Genomic DNA, 22,336 nt, shown 5'->3' on the forward strand with positions numbered 1-22,336 from the left:
GCACAGCTGGGAAAAAAGCCCAAGAGTCCCAATTCTCTCTCCTCTATACAACGCAAAACGACATTCCCTCCCACACCTTGCCTACAGGCCCTAAGAAGTAGCATCTCACCTCCAGCAGGCAGGCAGGCTTTGCCACAGATACTCAACCTTTACAGGAAGGCCCAGTATACATCATGGATATCTGTCTTTCTATAAAGATATATACTTTGATAACTGCTTCTAATTCTAATACTGAAAGACTGTCCAGCTTACTAAGATGAGGCTCAGTGCATGTATACAAATTAATGAAGTAAATAAGATTAATCAAATGTACACATTTAACAGGTTTTCCCCTCTAAATGCAAGAGTAAAAATAGGTCATTTACACCAATCTGCCCTACCTTAGGCCAGATGTTCAGTCAGTTTATATGGGCATAGCTCCATTGAAGTAAAAGGAGTTGTCCCTGTTTTACTAGAATCTGTCCCTCTGCTGTATAATGACAGGTTTCAGAGTAACAGCCGTGTTAGTCTGTATTCGCAAAAAGAAAAGGAGTACTTGTGGCACCTTAGAGACTAACCAATTTATTTGAGCATAAGCTTTCGTGAGCTACAGCTCACTTCATCGGATGCGTACTGTGGAAACTGCAGAAGACATTATATACACACAGAGACCATGAAACAATACCTCCTCCCACCCCACTCTCCTGCTGGTAATAGCTTATCTAAAGTGATCACTCTCCTGAGTGTGATCACTTTAGATAAGCTATTACCAGCAGGAGAGTGGGGTGGGAGGAGGTATTGTTTCATGGTCTCTGTGTATACAATGTCTTCTGCAGTTTCCACAGTATGCATCCGATGAAGTGAGCTGTAGCTCACGAAAGCTTATGCTCAAATAAATTGGTTAGTCTCTAAGGTGCCACAAGTACTCCTTTTCTTTCTGCTGTATAAAGCAGCATAGCTTCAGTCCCAGAGGGCCTGCTCCAAAACCCATTGAAGTCAGTAGGAAAATTCCCACTGACTTCAATGCACTGTGGATCAGGACCTGAGTGATAACTCTTGCTTTTCACACTGGGTTTTGCCTGATGTCAGGTTTAAAAAAAACCACATACCATTAAGCACCAATTGGGACCTGCCATAGCTCCCTTTAGCTTATTGAAACAGAATACACTCTCTAGGAGCAGTCTTCTCATTTTGTGCTCAGTGCTGCTGGAGTCCAGTGAGACAAAGTTCCCACAAACTTCTGTCAACCCCAATACATACAGGAATCTTTGCTGGAGTATCAGATTTTTTTAAGAATGGCAGTCTATTAAGAGTAACCATGTTTATTTCGGCTTTTAATACAAAAATATTTTAAAAACCCATGAATTCTCTTTACATTTATGCACAGACGAATGCAAGGTTTATAAAAGTTGGTAAGAGAAAAGAATAGCATCAGGAAGTAAAAAAAAAAAAAAAATGTAACATTCCAACTACATCCCACGCACTGCCATAGATTTAATTTGTTCTGAATTTTTATTTTCTTGAACACTGACTTCTCGCAATTCAACGGTGATAAAAATCTCTTAGGCTGCTCTAGAAAGAGTAACGTATGCTTGTAGCCAAAGATTTCATACATAGCAACCATTAAGACTGCAAATGTTATGACAACTAAGTCAACACCACCAGCATACCATGCAATTTCTGTATTGGAAAGTTTCCTTAGCCATTTTTAATATTTTTTCCCTTAAGGCAGATGTTAATATTTAGTTACTTTGAAGTATTTTCAATCACTGATAAACATAACCGGCATGTCAAATGATTCACCAGTTACAGAGCATGTGGTATCAAGTAACATGCTCGATTTACAATACTTCTGTAATCACACTCAATTGTATGCTGCAAATAAAGAAACCAGGCTCTTTAAGGCAAATCATTCAAATACAAGCTTCACATCGGAGCATACCAAAGATCTTTATAATAGAGCACCAAATCATCCCAAGGCCACTCATTGTGCTAGATACACCATCGTACAGTTACATTTAACTAGGATGAGAAATATATGACACAGCGTTTAGGCCTGGTGGCAGAACTCCCTCCCATCCTCAGCAGAATCAGGCTTTTATAGAACGCTGCTTTTGTTTGCATGTATAGTGGAGGGATTAAAGAGAAAATTTGAAAGAGATGGATACCAAGAGGGTGATCGTTGAGAGTGTAGAGTATTTGCAATGTATTTAGCATGGAGCAAAGACCAAACACAAGGATAGTTTTGCAAAAGTTCACATTACTTCCACAAGTGTCTTACGGCACTAAATACCAATCTGTACAGTGCGTCCTCAAGGCTGCAGGCCATGTGCCATTGAACCCCTCCTGATTCAGAGAGCACAGTCACATGATGTTCTGGCAAGATGTCCACGGGTTTAAAGGTTCTTTCATAAAAGCATCTGAAGTTTTTCATAATAAAAAACCCTACAAGTACATAATGCAGAGCGTAGCCATTTGTATTGAAACACACCCAACTGACCTAAGAAATATACAGACAAGGGTTTACACAATGTCACATGCTCCAGCAGGTGGATACGAACGGGTGGAGAAGAGGGGCACAGACAAGAGATGACACATCTGGGCACTGATGGACTTGGGGCTGTACCATCTCCACCATCTGGTTTTAGACACAAAGGGGCATGCTCCTTATCCCAAGCCAGCCCATGCCTCTATACACAAACAGTACACAACCAAGGGCCTGGACTTGGGATATTTTCTGGGGGGGCGGGAAAGGAGTCATAAGGCATCCTTACCTCTCTGCAGAAGCTTGCCCAACAAGGGATTCCCTATGAGAATACCAACAGGCCGTGCTGCTGCTGTGCTTGGGGCCTTGTACACCGCCCCTCCACCCCCCATGGGGTGAGAAGGGGAGCAGAGGGGAAGGAGGATACAGGAGTCATTGTCCATGGCAGCTTGGCTCCTGAGGGGGCAGTGTTGCCGATTGGGGCCATACCTTGGGATCCATCCGGAGGAAGTTGTGCCGGCCTCGACTGCTGACCGTCGAGCGCCTTATCGTCCTGCTGTGGTGAAAGTGGTAATAGTTCTCCAAATTCCCAATCTGTGCAAAAAAAAACAAACAAACAAACAAAAAAAAAACCATGCACAGTAAGTCAGTGAAGGAGAAATCTTCCACCCACGCACAGCTTGAGATGCTCAGCTTTTCTTCTGACCTCCCATACCCAACAATCCCTGGCAGCCAGAGGGGCTGATTTTCGGACTCCCCCCACCTAGCCGCAAAGAGAACCGTATCACCTGGCTGAGAATCTGCACTGATCTATGAAGCAACTGAGCACGCTCCTGCTCCCAGTGCAGTCTGGGGCCCTTGAGGAAGCCACATTGTCACTTTGCCATTGGTTTCTGTGGTAGCAGCATTGGGCCTATAATTAAGGATTCCGGGAGCTCAAAAATGGCAGCAACCCTAGCATGTCTTTAAAGAAACACACCCGACTCTCCCCAGAAAAGAATGGCAGAGGACACAACAAAGCAAAGCAAATAGATGAGAGCAGTGCACCAAAGCCATGAATACTGCATCAGCCATCTATCCACCGAGCAAAATAACAGTTCACAGAGTCCTGACTTTACTGTAGAGAGCTACTGGCGGTCAGCAAGGAAGCCAGATGTGTTCTGCTATGGAAGGGTACAGGAGTTCCTGTAAAGCAGTAAGGAACCAGCTGCCATGGCAGGAATGAGCCTTCAAAGGCAGCTGCTACGCCAAAGCCAGAAAAAACTTGTCAAACTCACCACAAAGCCGCAGCGCATATGGTGACAATAAGGGAAAAAGCTCGCTCAGGAGCACATCACAGTGACTGCAAATGCTGTGCAATAGCCTGCTGCTTTGGAGTCTCTTTAAGCAGGCTAAGTGATAGAGAAAGGAGCCAATCCTGGCGTGATGGGCAGAGCCAACCAGAACAACAACATGCCCACCCCCTCAGAGAAGGCAGGCGCCAGAGAATCCAGCATTGAAATGCTTACGGAGGACAGAGAGGAGCATGGGTTGCAGGGCAAAGTCAAAAGTAGGCATATGGGGGTAGGGATGTCATCAAGCAGAAAACAGGCAGGGACTGTTGTCCAAAAAACAGGTACAGCCTCATGGGCGGTGACAGCTTCCCTGCACCAGTCAGCCAACAGCTCTGTTCTGAAGGGACAGCTTCCAGGGGCTTCCTTGGCCTCTCCATTGGGATTGCCACAAGGGCACTCCGCAGTGCTAACAGTTTGTGTGTGATGTGACCGAGACCTTCGGCCGGCTGCACAGAGGGCACTGAAGAGCTATCCAGCAATGTAGCGATGCTCATTTCCCAACAGACCCCTGGCCTACGACTATGAGGTGAGCCTTGCCTTGATTCATTTCAGCTCAGTACTGGTACATCGGTGGGTTGAAGTGTTTAGATCTAAGTGATGCAGAGGCCTGGTGCTGGTTCTCAGCATGGGGGTGAACTTCACTCGGTGGGATTTTCAGAGGCCCATAGTTCAGTCCACTGGAAGCCAATTTTTTAGCCAATTGCTAAAACAAACAAGTGAGAACAGGCATTTGCATGGCACTGTTGTAGCCGGTGTTGGGAGGTATTTACGGGTCAGATATGCTAAACAGTTGTATGCTTCTTCATGCTTTGACTTGTAGATTGCACTCTTTTTAACAGTGCAAAGATTTGTAATAAAAATAATGATATAAAGTGAGCACTGGGCACTTTATATTCTGCATTGTAATTGAAATCAATATATCTGAAAAATGTAAAAAACATCCAAAATATTTATAATAAATTTAAATTGATATTATTAACAGTATGATTAAAACTGTAATTAATCGTGATTAATTTTTTTTTAATAATTTGACAGCCCTACTTCTTGTCCTATCTTCACATGACATGGAGAACAATTTCGTTGCACTCTCTTTAACATCCTTTAACATATCTGAAGACTTATCAGGTTTCCCCAGCCCACCCTTTGTCTTCTATTTTCAAGCCCACACATGTCCAGTTTTTTTTTTAACCTTTCTTTATAGGAGAGGTTTTCTAAAGCTCTTATTTTGGTTCCTCTCCTCTGGACTCTCTACTTTCTGTCCTCATCTTTCTTCAAGCTTGGCACCCAGAACTGGACACAGTGCCCAGCTGAGACCTCCCCGGTGCGGAGTAGAGCAAGACAGTTACCTTCTGTGTCTTACATATGGCACTCCTGTTAACACATGCCAGAGTGACATTAGCATAGTGCCTTTGAAGGACAGTAATTGTATTGTCTAGATCACATACATCCCCTAGAAAGGAGCATACACAGAACACATGGTCAAACGCTCATGTCAGCATATGCTCAGAAAAAACACATTTACTTTTGTAGGAGCTCTGTGTGTGGGATTTTGATCCAAAGGAAACATTGGTTTATAATGGACTCCTCCCCATAGAGGGGAGACTCCTAGGAAAACAGGAGCATGTTTAGAAATGAGTAGTGATCTGGGGATCTTTCAATTTTTGGATGTTTAACTTCATGCACCTCGAAGAGGCCCGATTTTCAGTGGGCAGGTGCTCTGCATTTTCCTGAAAATCAGTCCCCTATAAGGTATCTCCTTCAGGCACCTAAAATTTGAGCCCCTCCCCTGCTCCCAAATGGCTAGTCATTTTTTTAAAGTCTTATCCTAGAGTTATAAAGGTAAAAGGAATAACCTGGAGGAACCAATGCGAAGACTCCTTCCCTTCAAGCCCTCGTCATTATCTTTTCCTGTTGTCATCTTTTAAAGAAGTCCAACACCCCTCCCACCCCCACCCCCCTGTGCCTCCAGTGTAAAGGGAAGAGAGGTTTCCAGCACAAGTGGGACTGGACCCTACAAATCCCATCCTCGGTGATACACAACAATCCTGTTAAACCTCATGGGCAATAACTTCTCAAGAAAAAACAGATCAAATGTATACATCAGGGAAGACAGAGTCCACTGAAGTCATTTCTTCCACCACAGAAGAACTCTCTTTCTCCACCCTATCCACAAACACCTTAGCATTAGTGGAATTGTTGCTGGCCTCCACCGGTAACTCACCTTGGCAGGAGAAGAGGCAGATTTCCACTACCACCCCCTCCATTCTTGTTTTAAAAACTTTAAACACCTTCCATGACAAACAAAGACAGGGCTGGGCTGTTAGCCATATGCAATAAGAATGGAGCTGGATGAGCGGGGGACAGAGAGGCATACAACTGCACCTTGTTAAAATAAAATTTAGCCTGGAAGTCTTTAAATTAAATTACCACCCCCTTTTAAAAATTAACAGCAGTCATGCATATTGGCAGAGCCTCCAGGGAAAGCTGGCTTGGAAAGTGCCTGCACTGGACTAGGGTGGCAGTGTGACGGGCGGGACTAGGCCCTTGCTGGAGGCCTCAGTGTCCTGCCACACCCATCCCAGGAAAGCAACAGTAGAGGAGACCTCCAAGCAGCCAGTCAGAGAGACTGCAGGTGAAGCAGCCAATCAGGGCCCGGAAGGACCATATAAAAGGAGCTGCAAACCTAGAGACAGTCACTTGCTTGCTGGAGCTAGAGGAGTGCAGTGGTGCTCCTGGTTGGCTAAAGGGAACTGCAGCACCCTGGACAGCTCAGTGCCAGCAGGGACTGGGGGAGCAAGGAAGAGCTCCTGGCTGGCTGCTGGGTCTGAACTTAGATGAGCCCTGAGATGAGGGTGAAGCTTTGGCAAAGGCTGGGACCATGGGGAAGTAGCCCAGGGATTGAAAGCAGTGTAGTTAGAGGGACACAGTGGCACATGGCTGCTATTCCTAGGGTTCCTGGGCTGAGACTGGGAGTAGTGGGCTGGCCTGGGTCCTCCCATAGGCCACCAGGGATGTGGCCTACTCTCAGACACTGATAAACTCCGAAAAGGGGAACTGAACTGTTAAGAGGCCCAGCTGAAGAGCTGGGGCCAGAACATACCAAGAGGGTGAAACCATTGCCTCCACAGAGGAAGCCCCGGTGGTACAGCCCAATACCAGGGCCAGGGCAGTTTAAAGACTGCAGACAAAGCTGACCACAATGGGTGCTCACAAGAGACGGGTGACACGCCATTACAGGCGGACTAAACACCGATCCCAGATTCTAATCCTGACACTGCTTTTCTGGCTATGGGCCAGTTACATACGTGCTTAACATACTATTAGCCTGCAAGTAGTCCCACTGAAATCAGAGTGGGTTAGGCCCATTTAAGTCAGTGGCACTAACTCACATGCGTACAGATACAGGATTAAGCACTTTACTGCTGCATCACTGACTTGCAGCATGGACTTGGACCACTGACATCAACTGGCCCCCTAAGGCCAGGTCTACAATAGAAACTTTTGCCGGTACAGTTAGGGAGAGGATTTATTTTGTTGGCAACATGTCTATACCAGCACAAGCCCTAGTATAGATGTTGTTGAACTGACATAAAGGTGTTTTTACCAGTATGGCTTATATTGCTCAGGGAGCCAGAATAAGCTACAGGGTATATACACTGCAATTCAATGTCCGTGGCTGGCCTGAACCAGCTGGCTTGGGGTCAGGCTGCAGGGCTGTTTAATTGTTGTGTAGACGTTCGGGCTCAGCCAACCGTCCAGAGCTCTGGGACCCGCCCCTCCCCACAGGGTCCTAGAGCCTAAGCCCGAACGTCTACAGCAGAGTTAAACAGCCCCTTACCCCAAGTCAGCTGACAGCCATGTAATTTTAATGGTAGTGCAGATATACCCATACTGGCCAAAGCATTTTTTGGCTGGTATAAGCAGAATCCACACTAAGAGGGTGCCAGCAAACCCTTTCTAGTTTCAACCTGGCCTAAGCTACCCCATCTTTAAACAATAACTCTAATCACCGTCCCTTCCACGGGAGTAGAGAGGATTAGTTAATTTCACTTTTAACATGAGAAAAGCCACAAATGCTATCTGTCAGCCATAGTTCTAGTGTGATTTTAGAAAAGCACAAGGGAAGCTACCTTGCTGATTGATCAATCTAATCGACTTGATCCAGAATGGACAGAGAAGGGTGAGCATGAGGGGGAGGGGGCAAGCAGGGAGACCCCCCCGCCCCCCATAATTGGTGGGGGCACAGAACTCCTTTGGCCCCAGGGCTATGGGGGGAGACCAAGCTCCTCTGGCAGCAGAGCTGCGGTGGGGGCTGACAGCCCCCCAACTTTCCTACTTACCGGAGGTCTGCTCACAGCACATGCCCAGGCAGAGTCTTTAGCTGCAGCGCTGGGGAGCCAGATCCCCTCCTCCATCACCCACCCCGCCCTCTTCTCTGCCTCCACCAATTAGCAGCTGAGAGGGTACGGAGGAGGGACAATCCTCCTAAATAGTAGTGCGTCAGTGAGCAGAGCCTCTGGGGATGGGCCAGGCCAGGGAAGGGATTGGTCGAGGAGGGAGCACAGGGTTCCTGGCGGTGGTAGGAGCACAGGCTACCCTGCAGTGGAGGTGGATAGAGGGGGGAGCACAGGGTTCCCGGTGGGGCCCCTCCGAGGGGAGAGTGAGCTCCTCCTGCCCAGAAGGGGTCACATTTTTATTCCTGAGCAGGCCCCTGGACAGAGAAGTCCAAGACTGTCCAAAGTGATCCGAGATGGTTAGCAATGCTAATACACTGGAGGTCTTCTCACAGGAGAATTTAAATTAGTCCCAGATGTATCCTCAGAAGTGTAACAGAATTTCACCCCCATGCAACTAGGCTGCTTTCTCCTCAGCAAGTTGAAGTCCTCAAAGCTTTTGAATGCTGCAGCAAGAACATCCACTAAATGTGGAGTGTTGCTTCTAGTCACTCAGCAGAGGGTCTCTAGTTAAATGCAGACACTAAACTGGATTCTGATTTCACTCTCCCACCCTTTAAAAATCAAGAGCATCTTCAGTTATGTCAATGGTGCTCCACCAGAGCGGAACTGGAGTGAGTCATAGAATATCAGGGTTGGAAAGGATCTCAGGAGGTCATCTAGTCCAACCCCCTGCTCAAAGCAGGACCAACCCCCAACTAAATCATCCCAGCCAGGTCTTTGTCAAGCCTGACCTGACAAGTCAGATCAGAATCAAGCCCAAATTATTTTGATGAAGTTGCAACAGATAATTAGTATCATCCTTTAACGATGCCTTCCCCTTGGCTGCAAAACAGAAATTATGAGGTAAAAATTAGTTCAACAGCTGTGGAGTGTTCATGTCACAGGAGCTTTGCCTTATCAAGGTCCTCAGCGGGATTTTTCGGCCTGTGAGGAGCCTCTGTCCTGCAGTCACACAATGAGGGACTCACGTTGTGTTCTCAGTGCTGGCAGCTGTAAAGTTTGCTAAAACAGTCACTATAAGAGAGGTAAACTGCTAAACCTGGCGACTCTAGTCTGGGGAAGCAAATAAACAAACAGAGAAACCAAGGCTATGTTTAGCCAGTAGTCAAGGGCTGCAACAATTATTTTTTTTAAGTCCAAAAAGGATTTATAAAGTATGTTACATTAAAACTCCTACTCGTTAATAAATACAAGCGAGGGCAGGGAAATAAGTCAGAATACAAAGCCATGTAGCTGAATTCAGCTAACTCACCCTGTCCAGGCTATCTTGGCCCACACTGCTCTGTAGTTGAGTTGACAACCCTTCCAAAGGTATCTGTTTTTCCTTACTAGAAACTTCTTCCTCAGCAATTCCATCAGCCTGTGCTTCTGTTGGATTTGCTATTTGCTTGCTTGTCGGTCAATTCAACATTAGCTTTGGCCCCTCCATCTACTACCTATAATTGGGCTGCTCCAGATTTATCCATGGCAGGATATTTGGCAGGTCAGTTTAACAACATTTCAAGACATCTGAAATGTTGCTTTCCCACTCGGAATTAGTTTCCCCACCTCCACACCACCCTCTCCAGCATTTGGGCTCAGTCTTTTCATCTTCTTCCTGAAGTTATTTGCACAAGTGTGACGGGCTGGACTCGTCTGTTCACCCTTTGACAAGACTAGGATAAATTTCATACTGGGTCTTATGAAACTCAATTTGCTGAATATTATTGTCCTGGTCAAATGTGTGGTAACAGTGTATGTAAAGTTATAAGATTCTTTTGAATGGCAGTACTAAGTTTAGAAAGGCAGGCACAGACCAGTTCCTCAGAAACAAAAGGCAAACAGATGCCTCACCTGCGTGTCAACATAATCAAATAGGCTCTCACCTGGGTAAGTGGGCATTCTTTGGCAGGAAGAAGAGTAAGCGAGAAATTTAATTTACACATTGGCAAAGACACAGCTGGAGGTTCCCATCCCATAGATGTCCTGTCACCTGAACCCCAGCGGGAGATGACCCTCAAGGAGGGAAGAAAGGTGTAAGAATAGAGAACAAATCCCACAAATCACCTCTCTCCCCTCCTCTGTACTCATGGCAGCAATAACAGCCTTTGAAAGGCCAAGGAAGCATCACTGAACTGGGGGAAGGGTCCTGGCTGAAGGATCCAGCCAGACTGCTCTCAGCATGTGGTGAGGAAAAACATTTTTTTACTTTAAGTGCCCTGAATTTGTTAAGTTGGCATTAGTTTGCATTTTATTTTTTATTTCTCTGTAACCAGTTCTGACTTTTATGCCTCATTACTTGTAATCACTTAAAATCTTTCTTTCTGTAGTTAATAAATGTGTTTTATCTAACAAGTGTGTTTGGATTGAAGTGTTTGGGAACCCCCACCCCACTTGAGATAACAGGGTTTGTGCATATCATTTTCTATTCCTGAAGTGACGGCCTTTCTATGAACTTGCATTGTCCAGAAGAGCACTGGGCAGTGCAAGCTGCACATATTCAGGGCAAGTCTGGGCCTGGAGAGTTTGCTGGTGTTTTCCTGCAGCATCATTCAGGAGTGGCTAGCTAACAACACTCACTCTGCATAGCTGGGAGTGAGTTACAGGCTGGAGACTGTGTGAATGACCAGGAGTGGTTGTTCTCACAGTGAAGCACTGTTAAAGACACCCCAGGTTAGAGAACTGAGGGGACACAGCTGTCCAATGGTCCAGACTGTACCCAGGGTAATGTCACAACAAGCTTTGGTGGAAGATTGTTCCAATTGGCTTACAGAAGTTATGGTTTTTAGAGAAGCTACAGACTCTAGCAGAATGACCACAGACCTGGGGGCCAGGAATTCCTGGGTTCTAATTCCAGCTCAGTCACTGGTTGTTTAATTTGCACTTCTGCATCTCTAAAATGCAGAGTGCTTACCTGATTCACAGGCCTGGTTTGGGGATACATTTAGGGTCTTGCTTTCCAAACTTGGCCTCTAATTTTGAGTGCCCAACTTAGGGCCTGGCTTTCAGAGGGGCAGAACATCACATTGACTTCAATTAGAGTGGGAAAATCAGGCCCCGAGTGTCTAAAGCTGGGGACTCAAAATCCAAGGCAGCCAAAATTCTAAACATTTAGCCCTAAGTGTTTGGAAAGTATAAAAGACACTCTGGGTTATAGGCTGCCTGGCCCTCGTGAGGGTGCCCAGTAAGGTGGAGAGAGCATGAGACGCCCCCCTCCTCTCTCCCCATCATGCCCATGTCAATACCATTCAGAGTTGCAGACCCTGCTTACCCCTTCAGGCTCCTCCTTCACTACTCCCCAAGAGGCGCCCGGTGCCCAAGAAGGAGCAGGGAGGAAGTGGAGCCACGTGGCCAGCCAGCTCTGGCAGTGCCCGCCCACGTGCCAGCTGCCAGAGCTGGCCAGCCACATATGATAGGGAGTGAGGAGGAAGCTCCCCATTTCCCCCCGCCCCCACTGCAGATACTTCAGCAAGCCAACAGGCTGGAGCAGAACTCTGCGCCCTCAGGGCCCCAGGAAGCGATTGATGGAGGAGCAGCAGAGATGCTGCCACATCCCAGTGTTACCATATAGGAGCTGCATTCCCCTCCCAGTGCATCCCTCCCACCTAATCTTGTCTCCCTCATACAGCAAGGCCGCATCAGAAAGCTTTTACAGGGTTTGCCCCTTAGTTCCCTTCCCTTACAATGCTTATTCCCAATTAAAGTGACAGAATATTGTAGGTCTTAAAACCCTGAGCAGTTTCCAGTCCATTGGTCCTCATGAACCAGGTTGCTCCTGGGCTCTGGACAAACCACTAGCAAGACCTGGGCTAGGTGCACCAAAACACAAAGGGATATTTATCTGGCTGTCACTCCCTACAGGCAGGGCACCATCGTACCCAGCCGCAACAAGCCAGGCACTGGTAACAAGTCGCAACGGTAGTTCCACGTCAGACCTATCGTTCTTCAGGGAGGCTCCACCAGGCAGCAAGCCCCAGCCTCAGCCCCACTCCCAGGCTAGACTAGAGGGCTGCTGTCCTTCCAAATCAGCTTCCTACTGGGAGAGGCTCTCTCTGTTTAACCCCTTCCTCAAAGCCTGACACCTATTGCAGGTGTAACCGATTGAGCTCACACTTAACTCTAACCTGGCTTTCCTGGATGGGGAAGCTCATGGCCCCCCTGCTGTACCTGGACCATCCCCCATTCCAAAGTAGGGCTGTCACCTGTCTGGGTTTTACCCAGACAGTCCGATTTCTGGCTTCTGTGTCCAGATGCCATTGAGGGTGACCAGGTGCCTAGTTTTTAATCAGGAAATCCGGTCATAAAGGGGACCTGGCAACCCTAAATGGCACCTGAACCAAAAGTCCGGTGACTGCAGGGCAAAGGGAGGCGCCAGGTCCTTAACTCACACCAGCCCCTGCTCAGCCGGGGCTGCTCCTACCTGGATGCAGGCTCCTTGAGATGATGCAGCGAGCGAGGTGGGAGAGGAGGGAGCAATGAGGATGGTATCTTGGGGGAAGCAGTGGGGAAGGGGCAGGGGCAGGGGTCTGGTTACCAGCAATTAGAAAGGCGGCAACCCTATTCCAAAGGCTTCCTACAGAACAAGGACAATTCAAAGTCAGGAGTTCTGGGTGGCTTTCTTTGGCGCTTGGGTATTGTCAAGGGTTTTCCAGCACTAGTGACTGTCTAGAGGTGCCGGGACCGAGTCCAGTTCGCAGCCTCAGCGGCAGTAGGGTTTTTCCTGTGGTGTAAAAAAATCATGGTATGAAAGGTGGTCTCAGACTAGGAAATAACTGCTGCCAGCCTTCGGGGGGGCTGGGGAGAGGTTCTGGGTCAACGTGGTGGTTTCCTGTGGTTTTTCAAAGTACTTCCTCTTGCAACATACCTCAGAGCTCCAAACTGGAGAAACTGTTCCCTTTCCTCCTAACCCCACTTTCCCTCAGTCCTCTTCAGACACCTTCTGTCTCAACTGCTCCCACGGCTCTCAAGAACGTCTTCCTTCCCACATCACTGGGGTGCTGGGGATCAGATCGAGGAGATAAATCATTTTTTCTGCTTTTGAAAAACTCGCTGCTTTGCTGATTGCCAGTGGCAGAGGATTGGGGCTTCCTTAAGCTTCATTTAAGAGAAGGGGGATATGGCATTGCTGAGAAGTTTTCACTTAAGAAAGTGCTGTAGGTGTGGGGTTAGGGTGGATGGCCCAGTTTCACAAAGGTATTTAGGCTCCTAACGTCCATTGATTTCAATGGGTCAGGACTCAAGGCCTGGAGCAGAGCCACCTGGCCTGGAGTAGCTGCCTGATTGTCTACGCAGCCTGATGGCTGGGAAGTGTCAACAGACCAGCTCTTGAGCCCAACAGCAGTAGTTTGGTAGCGGCTCAAAGCATTTGCCCACGGCTGTGATAGCTCTTGCCTTAGCCCCAGCCTTGCCACACTCTAGCTAACCTGGTCCAGAATCTCAGCTCCAATCACTAACCTCAGCTCTGACTCTCGGCTCCACTTTCAGAGTTTCGCCTCCAGCTATGGCACCTGACAGCTGATTCCGTCTGACCCTGTGAACCACAGCGATCTCCCCACTTGATTCAGGAGGAAAGGACAACTTGTGGCTAAGGCACTGACAACTGTGGTCATTAGATGGATATGTTAATATAGAGAATTCAGATGTTTTTGTGACTGAAGCAGCTAGGTCGCTTCCTTTCCTTGAAGGAGCACAGGGAAGGCCAGCTGGTAAGAAGACGACCAGGAGGCAGGAACCTTTGGAGCACAAAAATAAGGGGACATCAAATGAAATGACAGAGGTGGCCTGTTAAAAACACATTAAAGGGAAATACTCTTGCTGTGCAACATGTAACTAGCCTGTGGAACTCAATGCCACAGGATGTCACTGAGGCCATGAACTTAGCAGGATTCAAAAAGGAATTGGACATTAATTATGTTAACTTAGGGTATTCTTGATATCCATATAAACACGAACAAAAATGTTGAAAGGGATATTAAACTTCATGTTTCAGGGCTTAAGCCAGTCTAACTATTAACACCCAGAACTAGACTTAATAGGGTGGTAAATCATTTCCCCCCCACCCCCCATCTGCAGGGTCTTTTCACCTTCCTCTGAATCATCTGGTGCTGGCCACTCCTGAGGACAAGATACTGGATTAGATGGGTCTCGGGTCTGATCCAGTCTGGCAAATGCTACTTTTCTGTGTGACATCTCCAGAGTCCATTCCTAGGCTGAAGATTAGATCCAGCATGTGTCCGATTGAGTGGATGGGACTGGAGACGACTGGTGCGAAACCCATGGTATTCATGCAGGCAAGGAGTTTGGTATTTTCTATATAAATGTCATAGTCACCAAGAACCTGGGAGATTCCAGCACTATGCTGGACAGCAGATCCAATTTGTTCCTGTATGAACCCTACAGAGAATTTGTTTGGAAATCTGCAGAACACTCAGAGTCCTAGCTTCCTTTTGTCCGTAGCCTCACAGACCATCAATGGTTTCTGGGATGAGGAGTCTTCAAAATCTGAGGTTGGAGGGGGACACGACCTCTATCCTACTTTGTCTTCGCTTTGCCATGTTCTGGGATCTTTCTTTCTTTGTGTTACTGAGTAGTCTGTTGGAAGTAGCTCAGCTACAACAGGGTTGCTGGCAGTGTTAAACCAGATTTTGGTGCTGCAGGCAAGGTTGGGTAGTTCATCCAAAAATCAGAATATGGATGGTACAGATCTTGTTGACTGTTGACCTTGCATCCATCCGGAACAGACTGAGGCAGTTGACTTTTGCTGGCCTGGTTGTTGGCATTTTGAATGAGGCAGCTGACAGAGACTGCTCTCAAGTGTCATGGGTTATAACAGAAATGAAATGCTTCAGCACAATAGGGTGACCAGATGTCCTGATTTTATACGGACAGTCCCAATATTCAGGGCTTTGTCTTACTCCCCACCCCATCCCGATTTGTCACACTTGCTTTCTGATCACCCTATAGCACAAAAAACTGTCAGTCTCTCTAAAATCCTTAACTTGCTGCAAGGGTATATTGAGCCTACAAGGACAGATTTAATACAAGGACTATAAGATTGCTGAAGGTTGGGCTTTGAAAAGTTAGTTAGTAGAGCTGTGTAAAGAAAAATAATTTTGTTTCACAGAGGATTTAGATTTTAAAAATCTGGTTTAATTCCAGTTAGGAATGAAAACCAAACATTTTGAAATTCTCCAGCAAAGGGAATGAAGCCCTGTTGCCAGGGCAGTCCGCCTGGCTGGCTACCTCAAACCTATGGACCTTGGAAGCCCTGGGGTCCCCATCAGCCCACCAGGTGGGGAGCAGGCAGGAAACAAGGCAGGTTTCCATCAGAATGCTGCCTGAGTTCTGTCGGAACCTTGACGAAATTGAACCATCTCAGTGGAATGTTTCAATTGTTGCAGAATCAGCAAATTCTGAGGAAATTTTGGAATTTTTCTCACCAGCTCGATTAGTTATGCTTGAGACATAGTAGCCCCTTCAACACCTACATGGACGCACCCAGATGATGAAGTTATATTCCTCACAAAAAACAGCAGGTAACCGTTAATCAGTACATCAATCAAAGATCTGGGCGTTTTTAGAGTCACTGCTGATTAAAATCGGTGGATGACAGAAAGATTGGCAGCAGTAAATGATGATGAGGACAAGACAGTCATACAGAGTGATCTGGATCACTCGGTAAGCTGGACTCATTCAAACAAAATGCACTCAGATGTATTAAAACACAGTCATACATCAAGGAACAGGGAGTGCAGGCCTTACCTACAGAATGGGGGACTTTTATCCTGGGGGGCAGGGACTCTGGACAGGATTTAGGAGTAGAGCTGGTCTGAATTTTTTCCCCCTTGTAGAAATTTGATAACTTTTTGTCAAAAGTTTGCATGGAAATTTTCAAGTTCTGGGTTAAATTCCAGAAGTTTTAGAATGAAATATTTAAATGAAAGAACAAAACTTCCCACAGAAAGTAAACACTTTTCATAAAATATTTTTTTCCATCAAACATCCTATTTTTCATTTTAAAAAAATAGTTTTACTGGAAACTTTTCCGCCAGCTCTATTTTGGGTTCATAGAAGACAAATAACTCAGTGTGATCTCCCAGTGCAATCCTGCAGCAAAATGGACCAATGCAGACCTTGGATGTTTAAACAACGGAGTTACGAGAAGGAACAGGGGGGGTGATTTTTCCCTCCGTATACAGCCGTGGTGAGAGTGACACTAGAATCCTGTGCCCACATTTTACAAAGGATGTTGAAAAATTGGAGAAGGTCTACAACAGAGCCACAAAGATGATGTGAGGGAGGGAGAAAGTGCCTTACAGTGAAAGTCTTAAAGATCCCACTCTGTTTAGCTTATCCAAAGAAGATTGAGAGGTGACTTGACTGCAGTGCACAATACCTGCCCAGGAAGTTAATAAGTTGAGTGAAGAAAAGCAGACTAAGAGCCAAGATCTGAAGCTTAAAGCCAGACAAATTCAAATTAGAAATACGGCACAAATGTTTACCACACTCCCAAGGGAAGTGATGGAGTCTCCATCTCTGGAGGTCTTCAGATCAAGACTGGGTACCTTTTTAGAAGATAAGCTTTACTCAAACATACGTTGTTGCTCAATGCAGAGGTAACTGGGTAAAATTATATGGCCTGTGTTATAGAGGAGGTCAGATTAGATCATCAAATGATTTAATTTAATGTGGTTTACCATAATTGTATAATCCATACCGGTATAGATGTAATTACAAACCGATTACTGGGATTTAGTTTCCCTCCCCATCTGAACTATTTATCTTAAACGGTTATAAAAAAAGAGGCTAAAGCAGTGGTGGGTTGAGAAACTCAGCAGCCTGGCACCTAGGAATTTGCACATTCAACGAGGTGGTGTTGGTACAGCCATTTTAAAAGAGTATCCAAAAGATTTCATAAATGCAGTATCTTCAAAAATGTCTAGGTCACAAGAAAACATTAACTCAGAATGAGACCAGGGAGCTACAGTCTACATAATTATAATATATAGCAAACGGAAGAGGAGACCAACCAATACTAAAAACACTGACACCTCGTTAGCACCAGCATCAAAGGACAATCAGAGTTGCCACAGAACAAGGAGCTGTGAAGCCCCTCTATGTGGTACGCAAAGAGAGAAAATATTGCCTCTCTCAAGGTTGTCGTGCATAGGTTGCCAAATCGTCATGGAAATTTATCAGCCTCCGTGCAAAAATTGACTTGTCTACTATTAGCATGATGATGACATTTTACTTGCTCATTTAAAAAAAAAAGTCACTCACCCCAGTAAGAATGTTATACAGCTGCACTAATCTAGGTATAAGGTTATTCTAGGATAATGTATTTACCTCAGGAGCTCTGTTCCCAAAGCCTGGGAATGCTGTGTCTGGCCATATAGATCACTAGAATCTCACAGGAATTTCAGGAGCATGCTTAAGTGTTCATTCCCCCGCCACCCCCCACAAGTTTACTACTTCCCACAGTTATTGATCTTGATTCTTCTGACATCATATTTCTGCCAGGGCTGCGGCTCCATCAGCATGGGAGGTGCTCATTTAAGCGTGGGGTCGATTTTAATTTTCTGAATTGATTAGCAATTTGGAGCTGTGGCAGAAGTTTGAGTGGAGTTTATGTTTATTTTGAGCCAACCTGGATTTGCACTTGAAGTAAAATGGGAAGCACAGTTTCATGCTAATGGAGGTAAATGAAGCCCTGATGTAAAGTCTCAGGTCAGTGCTGCCCGGCTCAGCTTGTTTCTGACGTACTCACGGCAGACAGAAACAATGCGGAAGTGTTTCTTTCCTTGCCATGCCATCATTATTACAGTAAGGATATTGATGGCTTGGTTTCCATGGAAACATGTGTCTGCCAACTCCATCCTATGAAGTGTGAACAGCTAGAAGCTGAAGGAGTTATATTCGTCCCCGTTTTAGTGAAACTGGATTAAGGATCTTATGCATCCTGCCAGGTCTGCAAAATACTCCAGTATGTATGGATGGTGTTAGAATCCAAGATGGTCATAAAAACCCTTTCATAAGATAAGCAGACTACAAATAGTGATTTCTGAAGTGACAATGAACTAACATTCCTTAGATGTGAAAGCCAAGTATTGCAGTCTTTAGAGTCTTGGCTTCATAGATCATATTCTTCTTAAAAGCACTGTCTGGTATTTTTTTTAAAAAAAGGAGTACTTGTGGCACCTTAGAGACTAACCAATTTATTTGAGCATAAGCTTTCGGATGCATCCGATGAAGTGAGCTGTAGCTCACGAAAGCTTATGCTCAAATAAATTGGTTAGTCTCTAAGGTGCCACAAGTACTCCTTTTCTTTTTGCGAATACAGACTAACACGGCTGCTACTCTGAAACCTGGTATTTTTAAGTTCTCCCTCTCCTAGCCAAAATGTAACAACGGATTCTGATCGCACCCAGGACAGAATGTGGAGTAATTAACATTATTATACAGGTGTAAATGAGAGTTGCTTGATTTATCTTTCTCCATTTGGTCATCTTTCTGCATCGTAAGCTCTTTTCTGCCTGTCCTTATTACCCACTGGCATATGGCTTGCACTCAGTCTTTTCTCACGCCCCTAGATCAGCGAGCTGCTCATCCCAGGTCACGCCTCATTCATCTGACATTGTCCTGCCCACTTCTCCTCCCCACCCCCTACTCATTCCCCCAAAATCTGCCCTGCTTTTACCACCCCGCTTAAGGCCCCAGTTTGCCACCCTTGCTCCCAGCAAGCAGCATTTCGTGAGTAGCCCCAATGACTGCAGGAGGACAGACTATTTGCAAAGGAAGGTACTAGCACAGCATGATAAAGGTGACAGAACAGGGATCTTCTTTTACATACATTTGATTGCATTATGTAATCTGAATTAATATTTACTATATACAATGGGAGGAAGGGGAAATAAACTAGAACCAACCAGACTGTGCTTATCCTGAACAAGCCAAGCTCCAGGACTCTTGTCACATCTCAGTCTCCAGCACCATTTCTCTCTTTTTGCCTGTCAACTGTCAAATGGCTTAATCCTGGGCATACTGCTTGCTACAGAAGGCATGCTCCTGAAATCAATGGGGCTTTTCATAGTAGTAAGCACTATTGCTGGTATTTCCATGATTGGACCCCCTGACTGGGAACTCTTTGGGTCAGGGGCTGTCTGAAAAACACTTTGCAAATCTACAAGACTGCATAAACAAAAACAACCCAGAGGAGAAGTGTTCTCCGTGGCATTTTAGTCCCCCTGCTTTATTGCAAAACTAAGGTAAGATACAGCCACCCAAAACTTAATTCCAGTTGTGCAACTGTCGGCAGCTATTATTGTAACCGCAGTCATTCAAAAAACAGATTCAAAAGCACTTACAGCATTAAGACATTTCCATAGAGTTGGCTCTGAGCCGGGCTCCTTTTTTGGGCTTCAAACCAAGAAGGTCAGTGCACCGGGCAAAACAGAGAACGTATAGAAAATCTAATACATAAGTACGTCCCAAAAGTAAATCCACAACAACTAGCTATGCTCTATAGCCAAAACGAAACAATCCTGTCTCTAAACAATGCCTGTTTGCCATCTATTGAGGGGAATGCATTTCTTTGCTCATCCAGTACACGGTGGATGGCACAATCTAGCTTCTCTCTCTCGTATACTGTGTAGAAGAGTTCCAGTAACTGCTACCCTGGAGCAGCTAATATATTCTTGAAGCTCTGCTCCCAGGGATGAACAGAATCCGGCTAGTGTAGGTCAGGGCTGAGGAGTGTCACAGGAGTTAAAAATGAACAGGGTGTTTGATTGGTTATTTTAAGTTTTCCTTTCTTTAATTTAAATTTGTTTCATTTAAAACAAAAATCAAATTAGGGTTTCAGACCCATCTATGAACATCATTTTCCATACAAAATTTCCCCCTAAACTGCCATGCCAATTGTTGTGACAGTCAAGTCCCATTCATTTGGTGGAAGAGACAGTAGCTATGAGAACTACATTCCAAGCCCCAAAGCAATTTTTATATACAACCTCTAGGATTTTGTCATTTCAGAATTTCAAATGCCTAAATGACCGTGATGCAATGCTTCCGGCAGAATCTTGCCCTATAGAAAGGTTAATCAGTGTTTTAGACAGACAGAGTAGCACCTGGGTTCTAATTACACCTCCCATGAACGGATGAGCACCCAGCAAGCTCACTGAAGTCTGGACCTCACAGAATTAGGCCCTTGGAAGGTTGGGTTTGCCCATTTCTGGCGTTGATTGAATGATGGTATAAACTGTAAGTCCTGCCTGGTCTGGGGACAAAAAGCATACATTAAAAAACCTCACGCATATATCAAAACTCCAAATAAAGGCAATTGACTAAGTTGCACTCCCAACAATGCACACTGGATATTGCTGTATCACATATTGTCTGCTCCCTTAATTCTGCAAACAATGTTACGCGAAGCATGACTCACAGGGTAAATTTGTACTGCAGGGATCGGCAACCTTTGGCACACGGCCCGTCAGGGAAATCCACTGGTGGGCCAGGCCGGTTTGTTTACCTGCAGCGTTCGCAGGTTTGGCGATCGCAGCTCCCACTGGCCGCAGTTAGCCGTTCCAGGCCAATGGGGGCTGCAGGAAGTGGCGGCCAGAACATCCCTCGGCATGCACCACTTCCCGCAGCCCCCACTGGCCTGGAACGGTGAACCACAGCCAGTGGGAGCTGCGATCGGCTGAACCTGCAGGTCAACAAACTGTCCCGGCCCGCCAGCGGATTTCCCAGATGGGCTGCATGCCAAAGGTTGCTGATCCCTGTTGTACTGTATGTGGGCTCCTTCTGTTAAACAAGAGTGAAGCTCATCTGAAAATTAGTTTTTAGCATCCCAAATTAAAGTTATCTGAAATTCTGAATGTCTAGAGATGAGCCTTTCCCCTGCTAGGAATGCAATCATTAAGAAAAGAAGTGTATGGTTGCCTTGTGTGGGATGAGACAGTGTCAGGTTTGGTGCCCTCTTAACCTTTAGAGTGTCCCTTTACCTGTGGAAACGCAGGATGAAATCCTGGCTCCATTCAAGTCAATGACAGAACTCTCTTTGACTTCAAGTGGGCCAGGTTTCTATTCCAGAGTTCATCGCAAACCCCAGCTGAGAATCAAAACTTAGATCCATTCTCCATCCCCACGCCTAAACCCCAACCAATGCAAGGCTAAACGGATACCCCCCTCCTTAATGCAGTCCCTCTGAGTCTATTTGTATTACTGCACACTTTTACATAAGGTCACTCTCCACTGGCACTCTAACACTACACGTTACCAAGAAAATGTTGTCATCAAGATGAGCTCAGTATGAAGATCTGGATTGCTTGGAAAGTTGGACACAGGCAAGCAATATGCATTTTAATACTGCCAAATGTAGAGTCAAACATATAGAAACAACAAATGTACCCCATGCTTCTGGGGACTAAGCAGTGACTTTGAGAAGGACTCGTGCTCATGCTGAATAATCCGCTGAACATGGGCTCCTAATGCGACGCTGTGCCCAAACGGGCTAACATGAGCCTTGAACGTATGAAGAGGGGACTATCAAATAGGAGGTTACATTGCCTCTGTATTTGGCACTGGTGCAACTGCTGCTCGACTCCTGTGTCCAGTTCTGGTGTCCACATTTCAAGAAGAGTGTTGAAAAATTGGAGAAGGTTCAGAGAAGAGCGACCAGAATAATTAAAGGATTGGAAAACCTGCCTTAAAGTGAAAGACCTATGGAGCTCAATCTGTTTCATTTATCAAAGAGAAGGTTAAGGAGTGACTTGATCACAGTCTGAGTACCTACATGGGAAACAGGAATTCAACAGCAAAGGGCTCTTCAATCTGGTTTATAACAGAAGAAGACCCAATAGCTGAGAGTGGAAATAAAGAGCAAATTTTTTTTTTTTTTTTTTTTGAACAGTGAAGGTAATTAACCAATGGAACATTTTACCAAGGATTGTCCCTCACTGACAATTATTAAATCAAGCTCTAGTTCAAACAGAAATTAATTCAGGAAGGTCAGACTAGATGATCACAATGATCCCTGCTGGCTTGGGGTACCTCATCTGCATGATATTTCAGCCTAAAAACACAGGTTATGGGGCCACACACAG

The 22,336-nt window shown here is 45.7% G+C and overlaps 1 protein-coding gene across 2 annotated transcripts in view; it reads right to left on the bottom strand.

The window, feature by feature from the left end:
• Positions 1–22,336, bottom strand: part of PCSK6 (proprotein convertase subtilisin/kexin type 6) — a 113,605-nt gene that overhangs the window by 88,778 nt on the left and 2,491 nt on the right. For both annotated transcript variants that reach the window (XM_037910671.2, XM_043523963.1), the window contains exon 2: positions 2,954–3,058. In XM_037910671.2, coding sequence (XP_037766599.1) covers positions 2,954–3,058 — 105 coding nt within the window. The remainder of the gene's footprint in view (positions 1–2,953; positions 3,059–22,336) is intronic.

The sequence above is a fragment of the Chelonia mydas genome, chromosome 10 (assembly GCF_015237465.2).
Source record: "Chelonia mydas isolate rCheMyd1 chromosome 10, rCheMyd1.pri.v2, whole genome shotgun sequence".
NCBI lineage: Eukaryota > Metazoa > Chordata > Testudines > Cheloniidae > Chelonia > Chelonia mydas.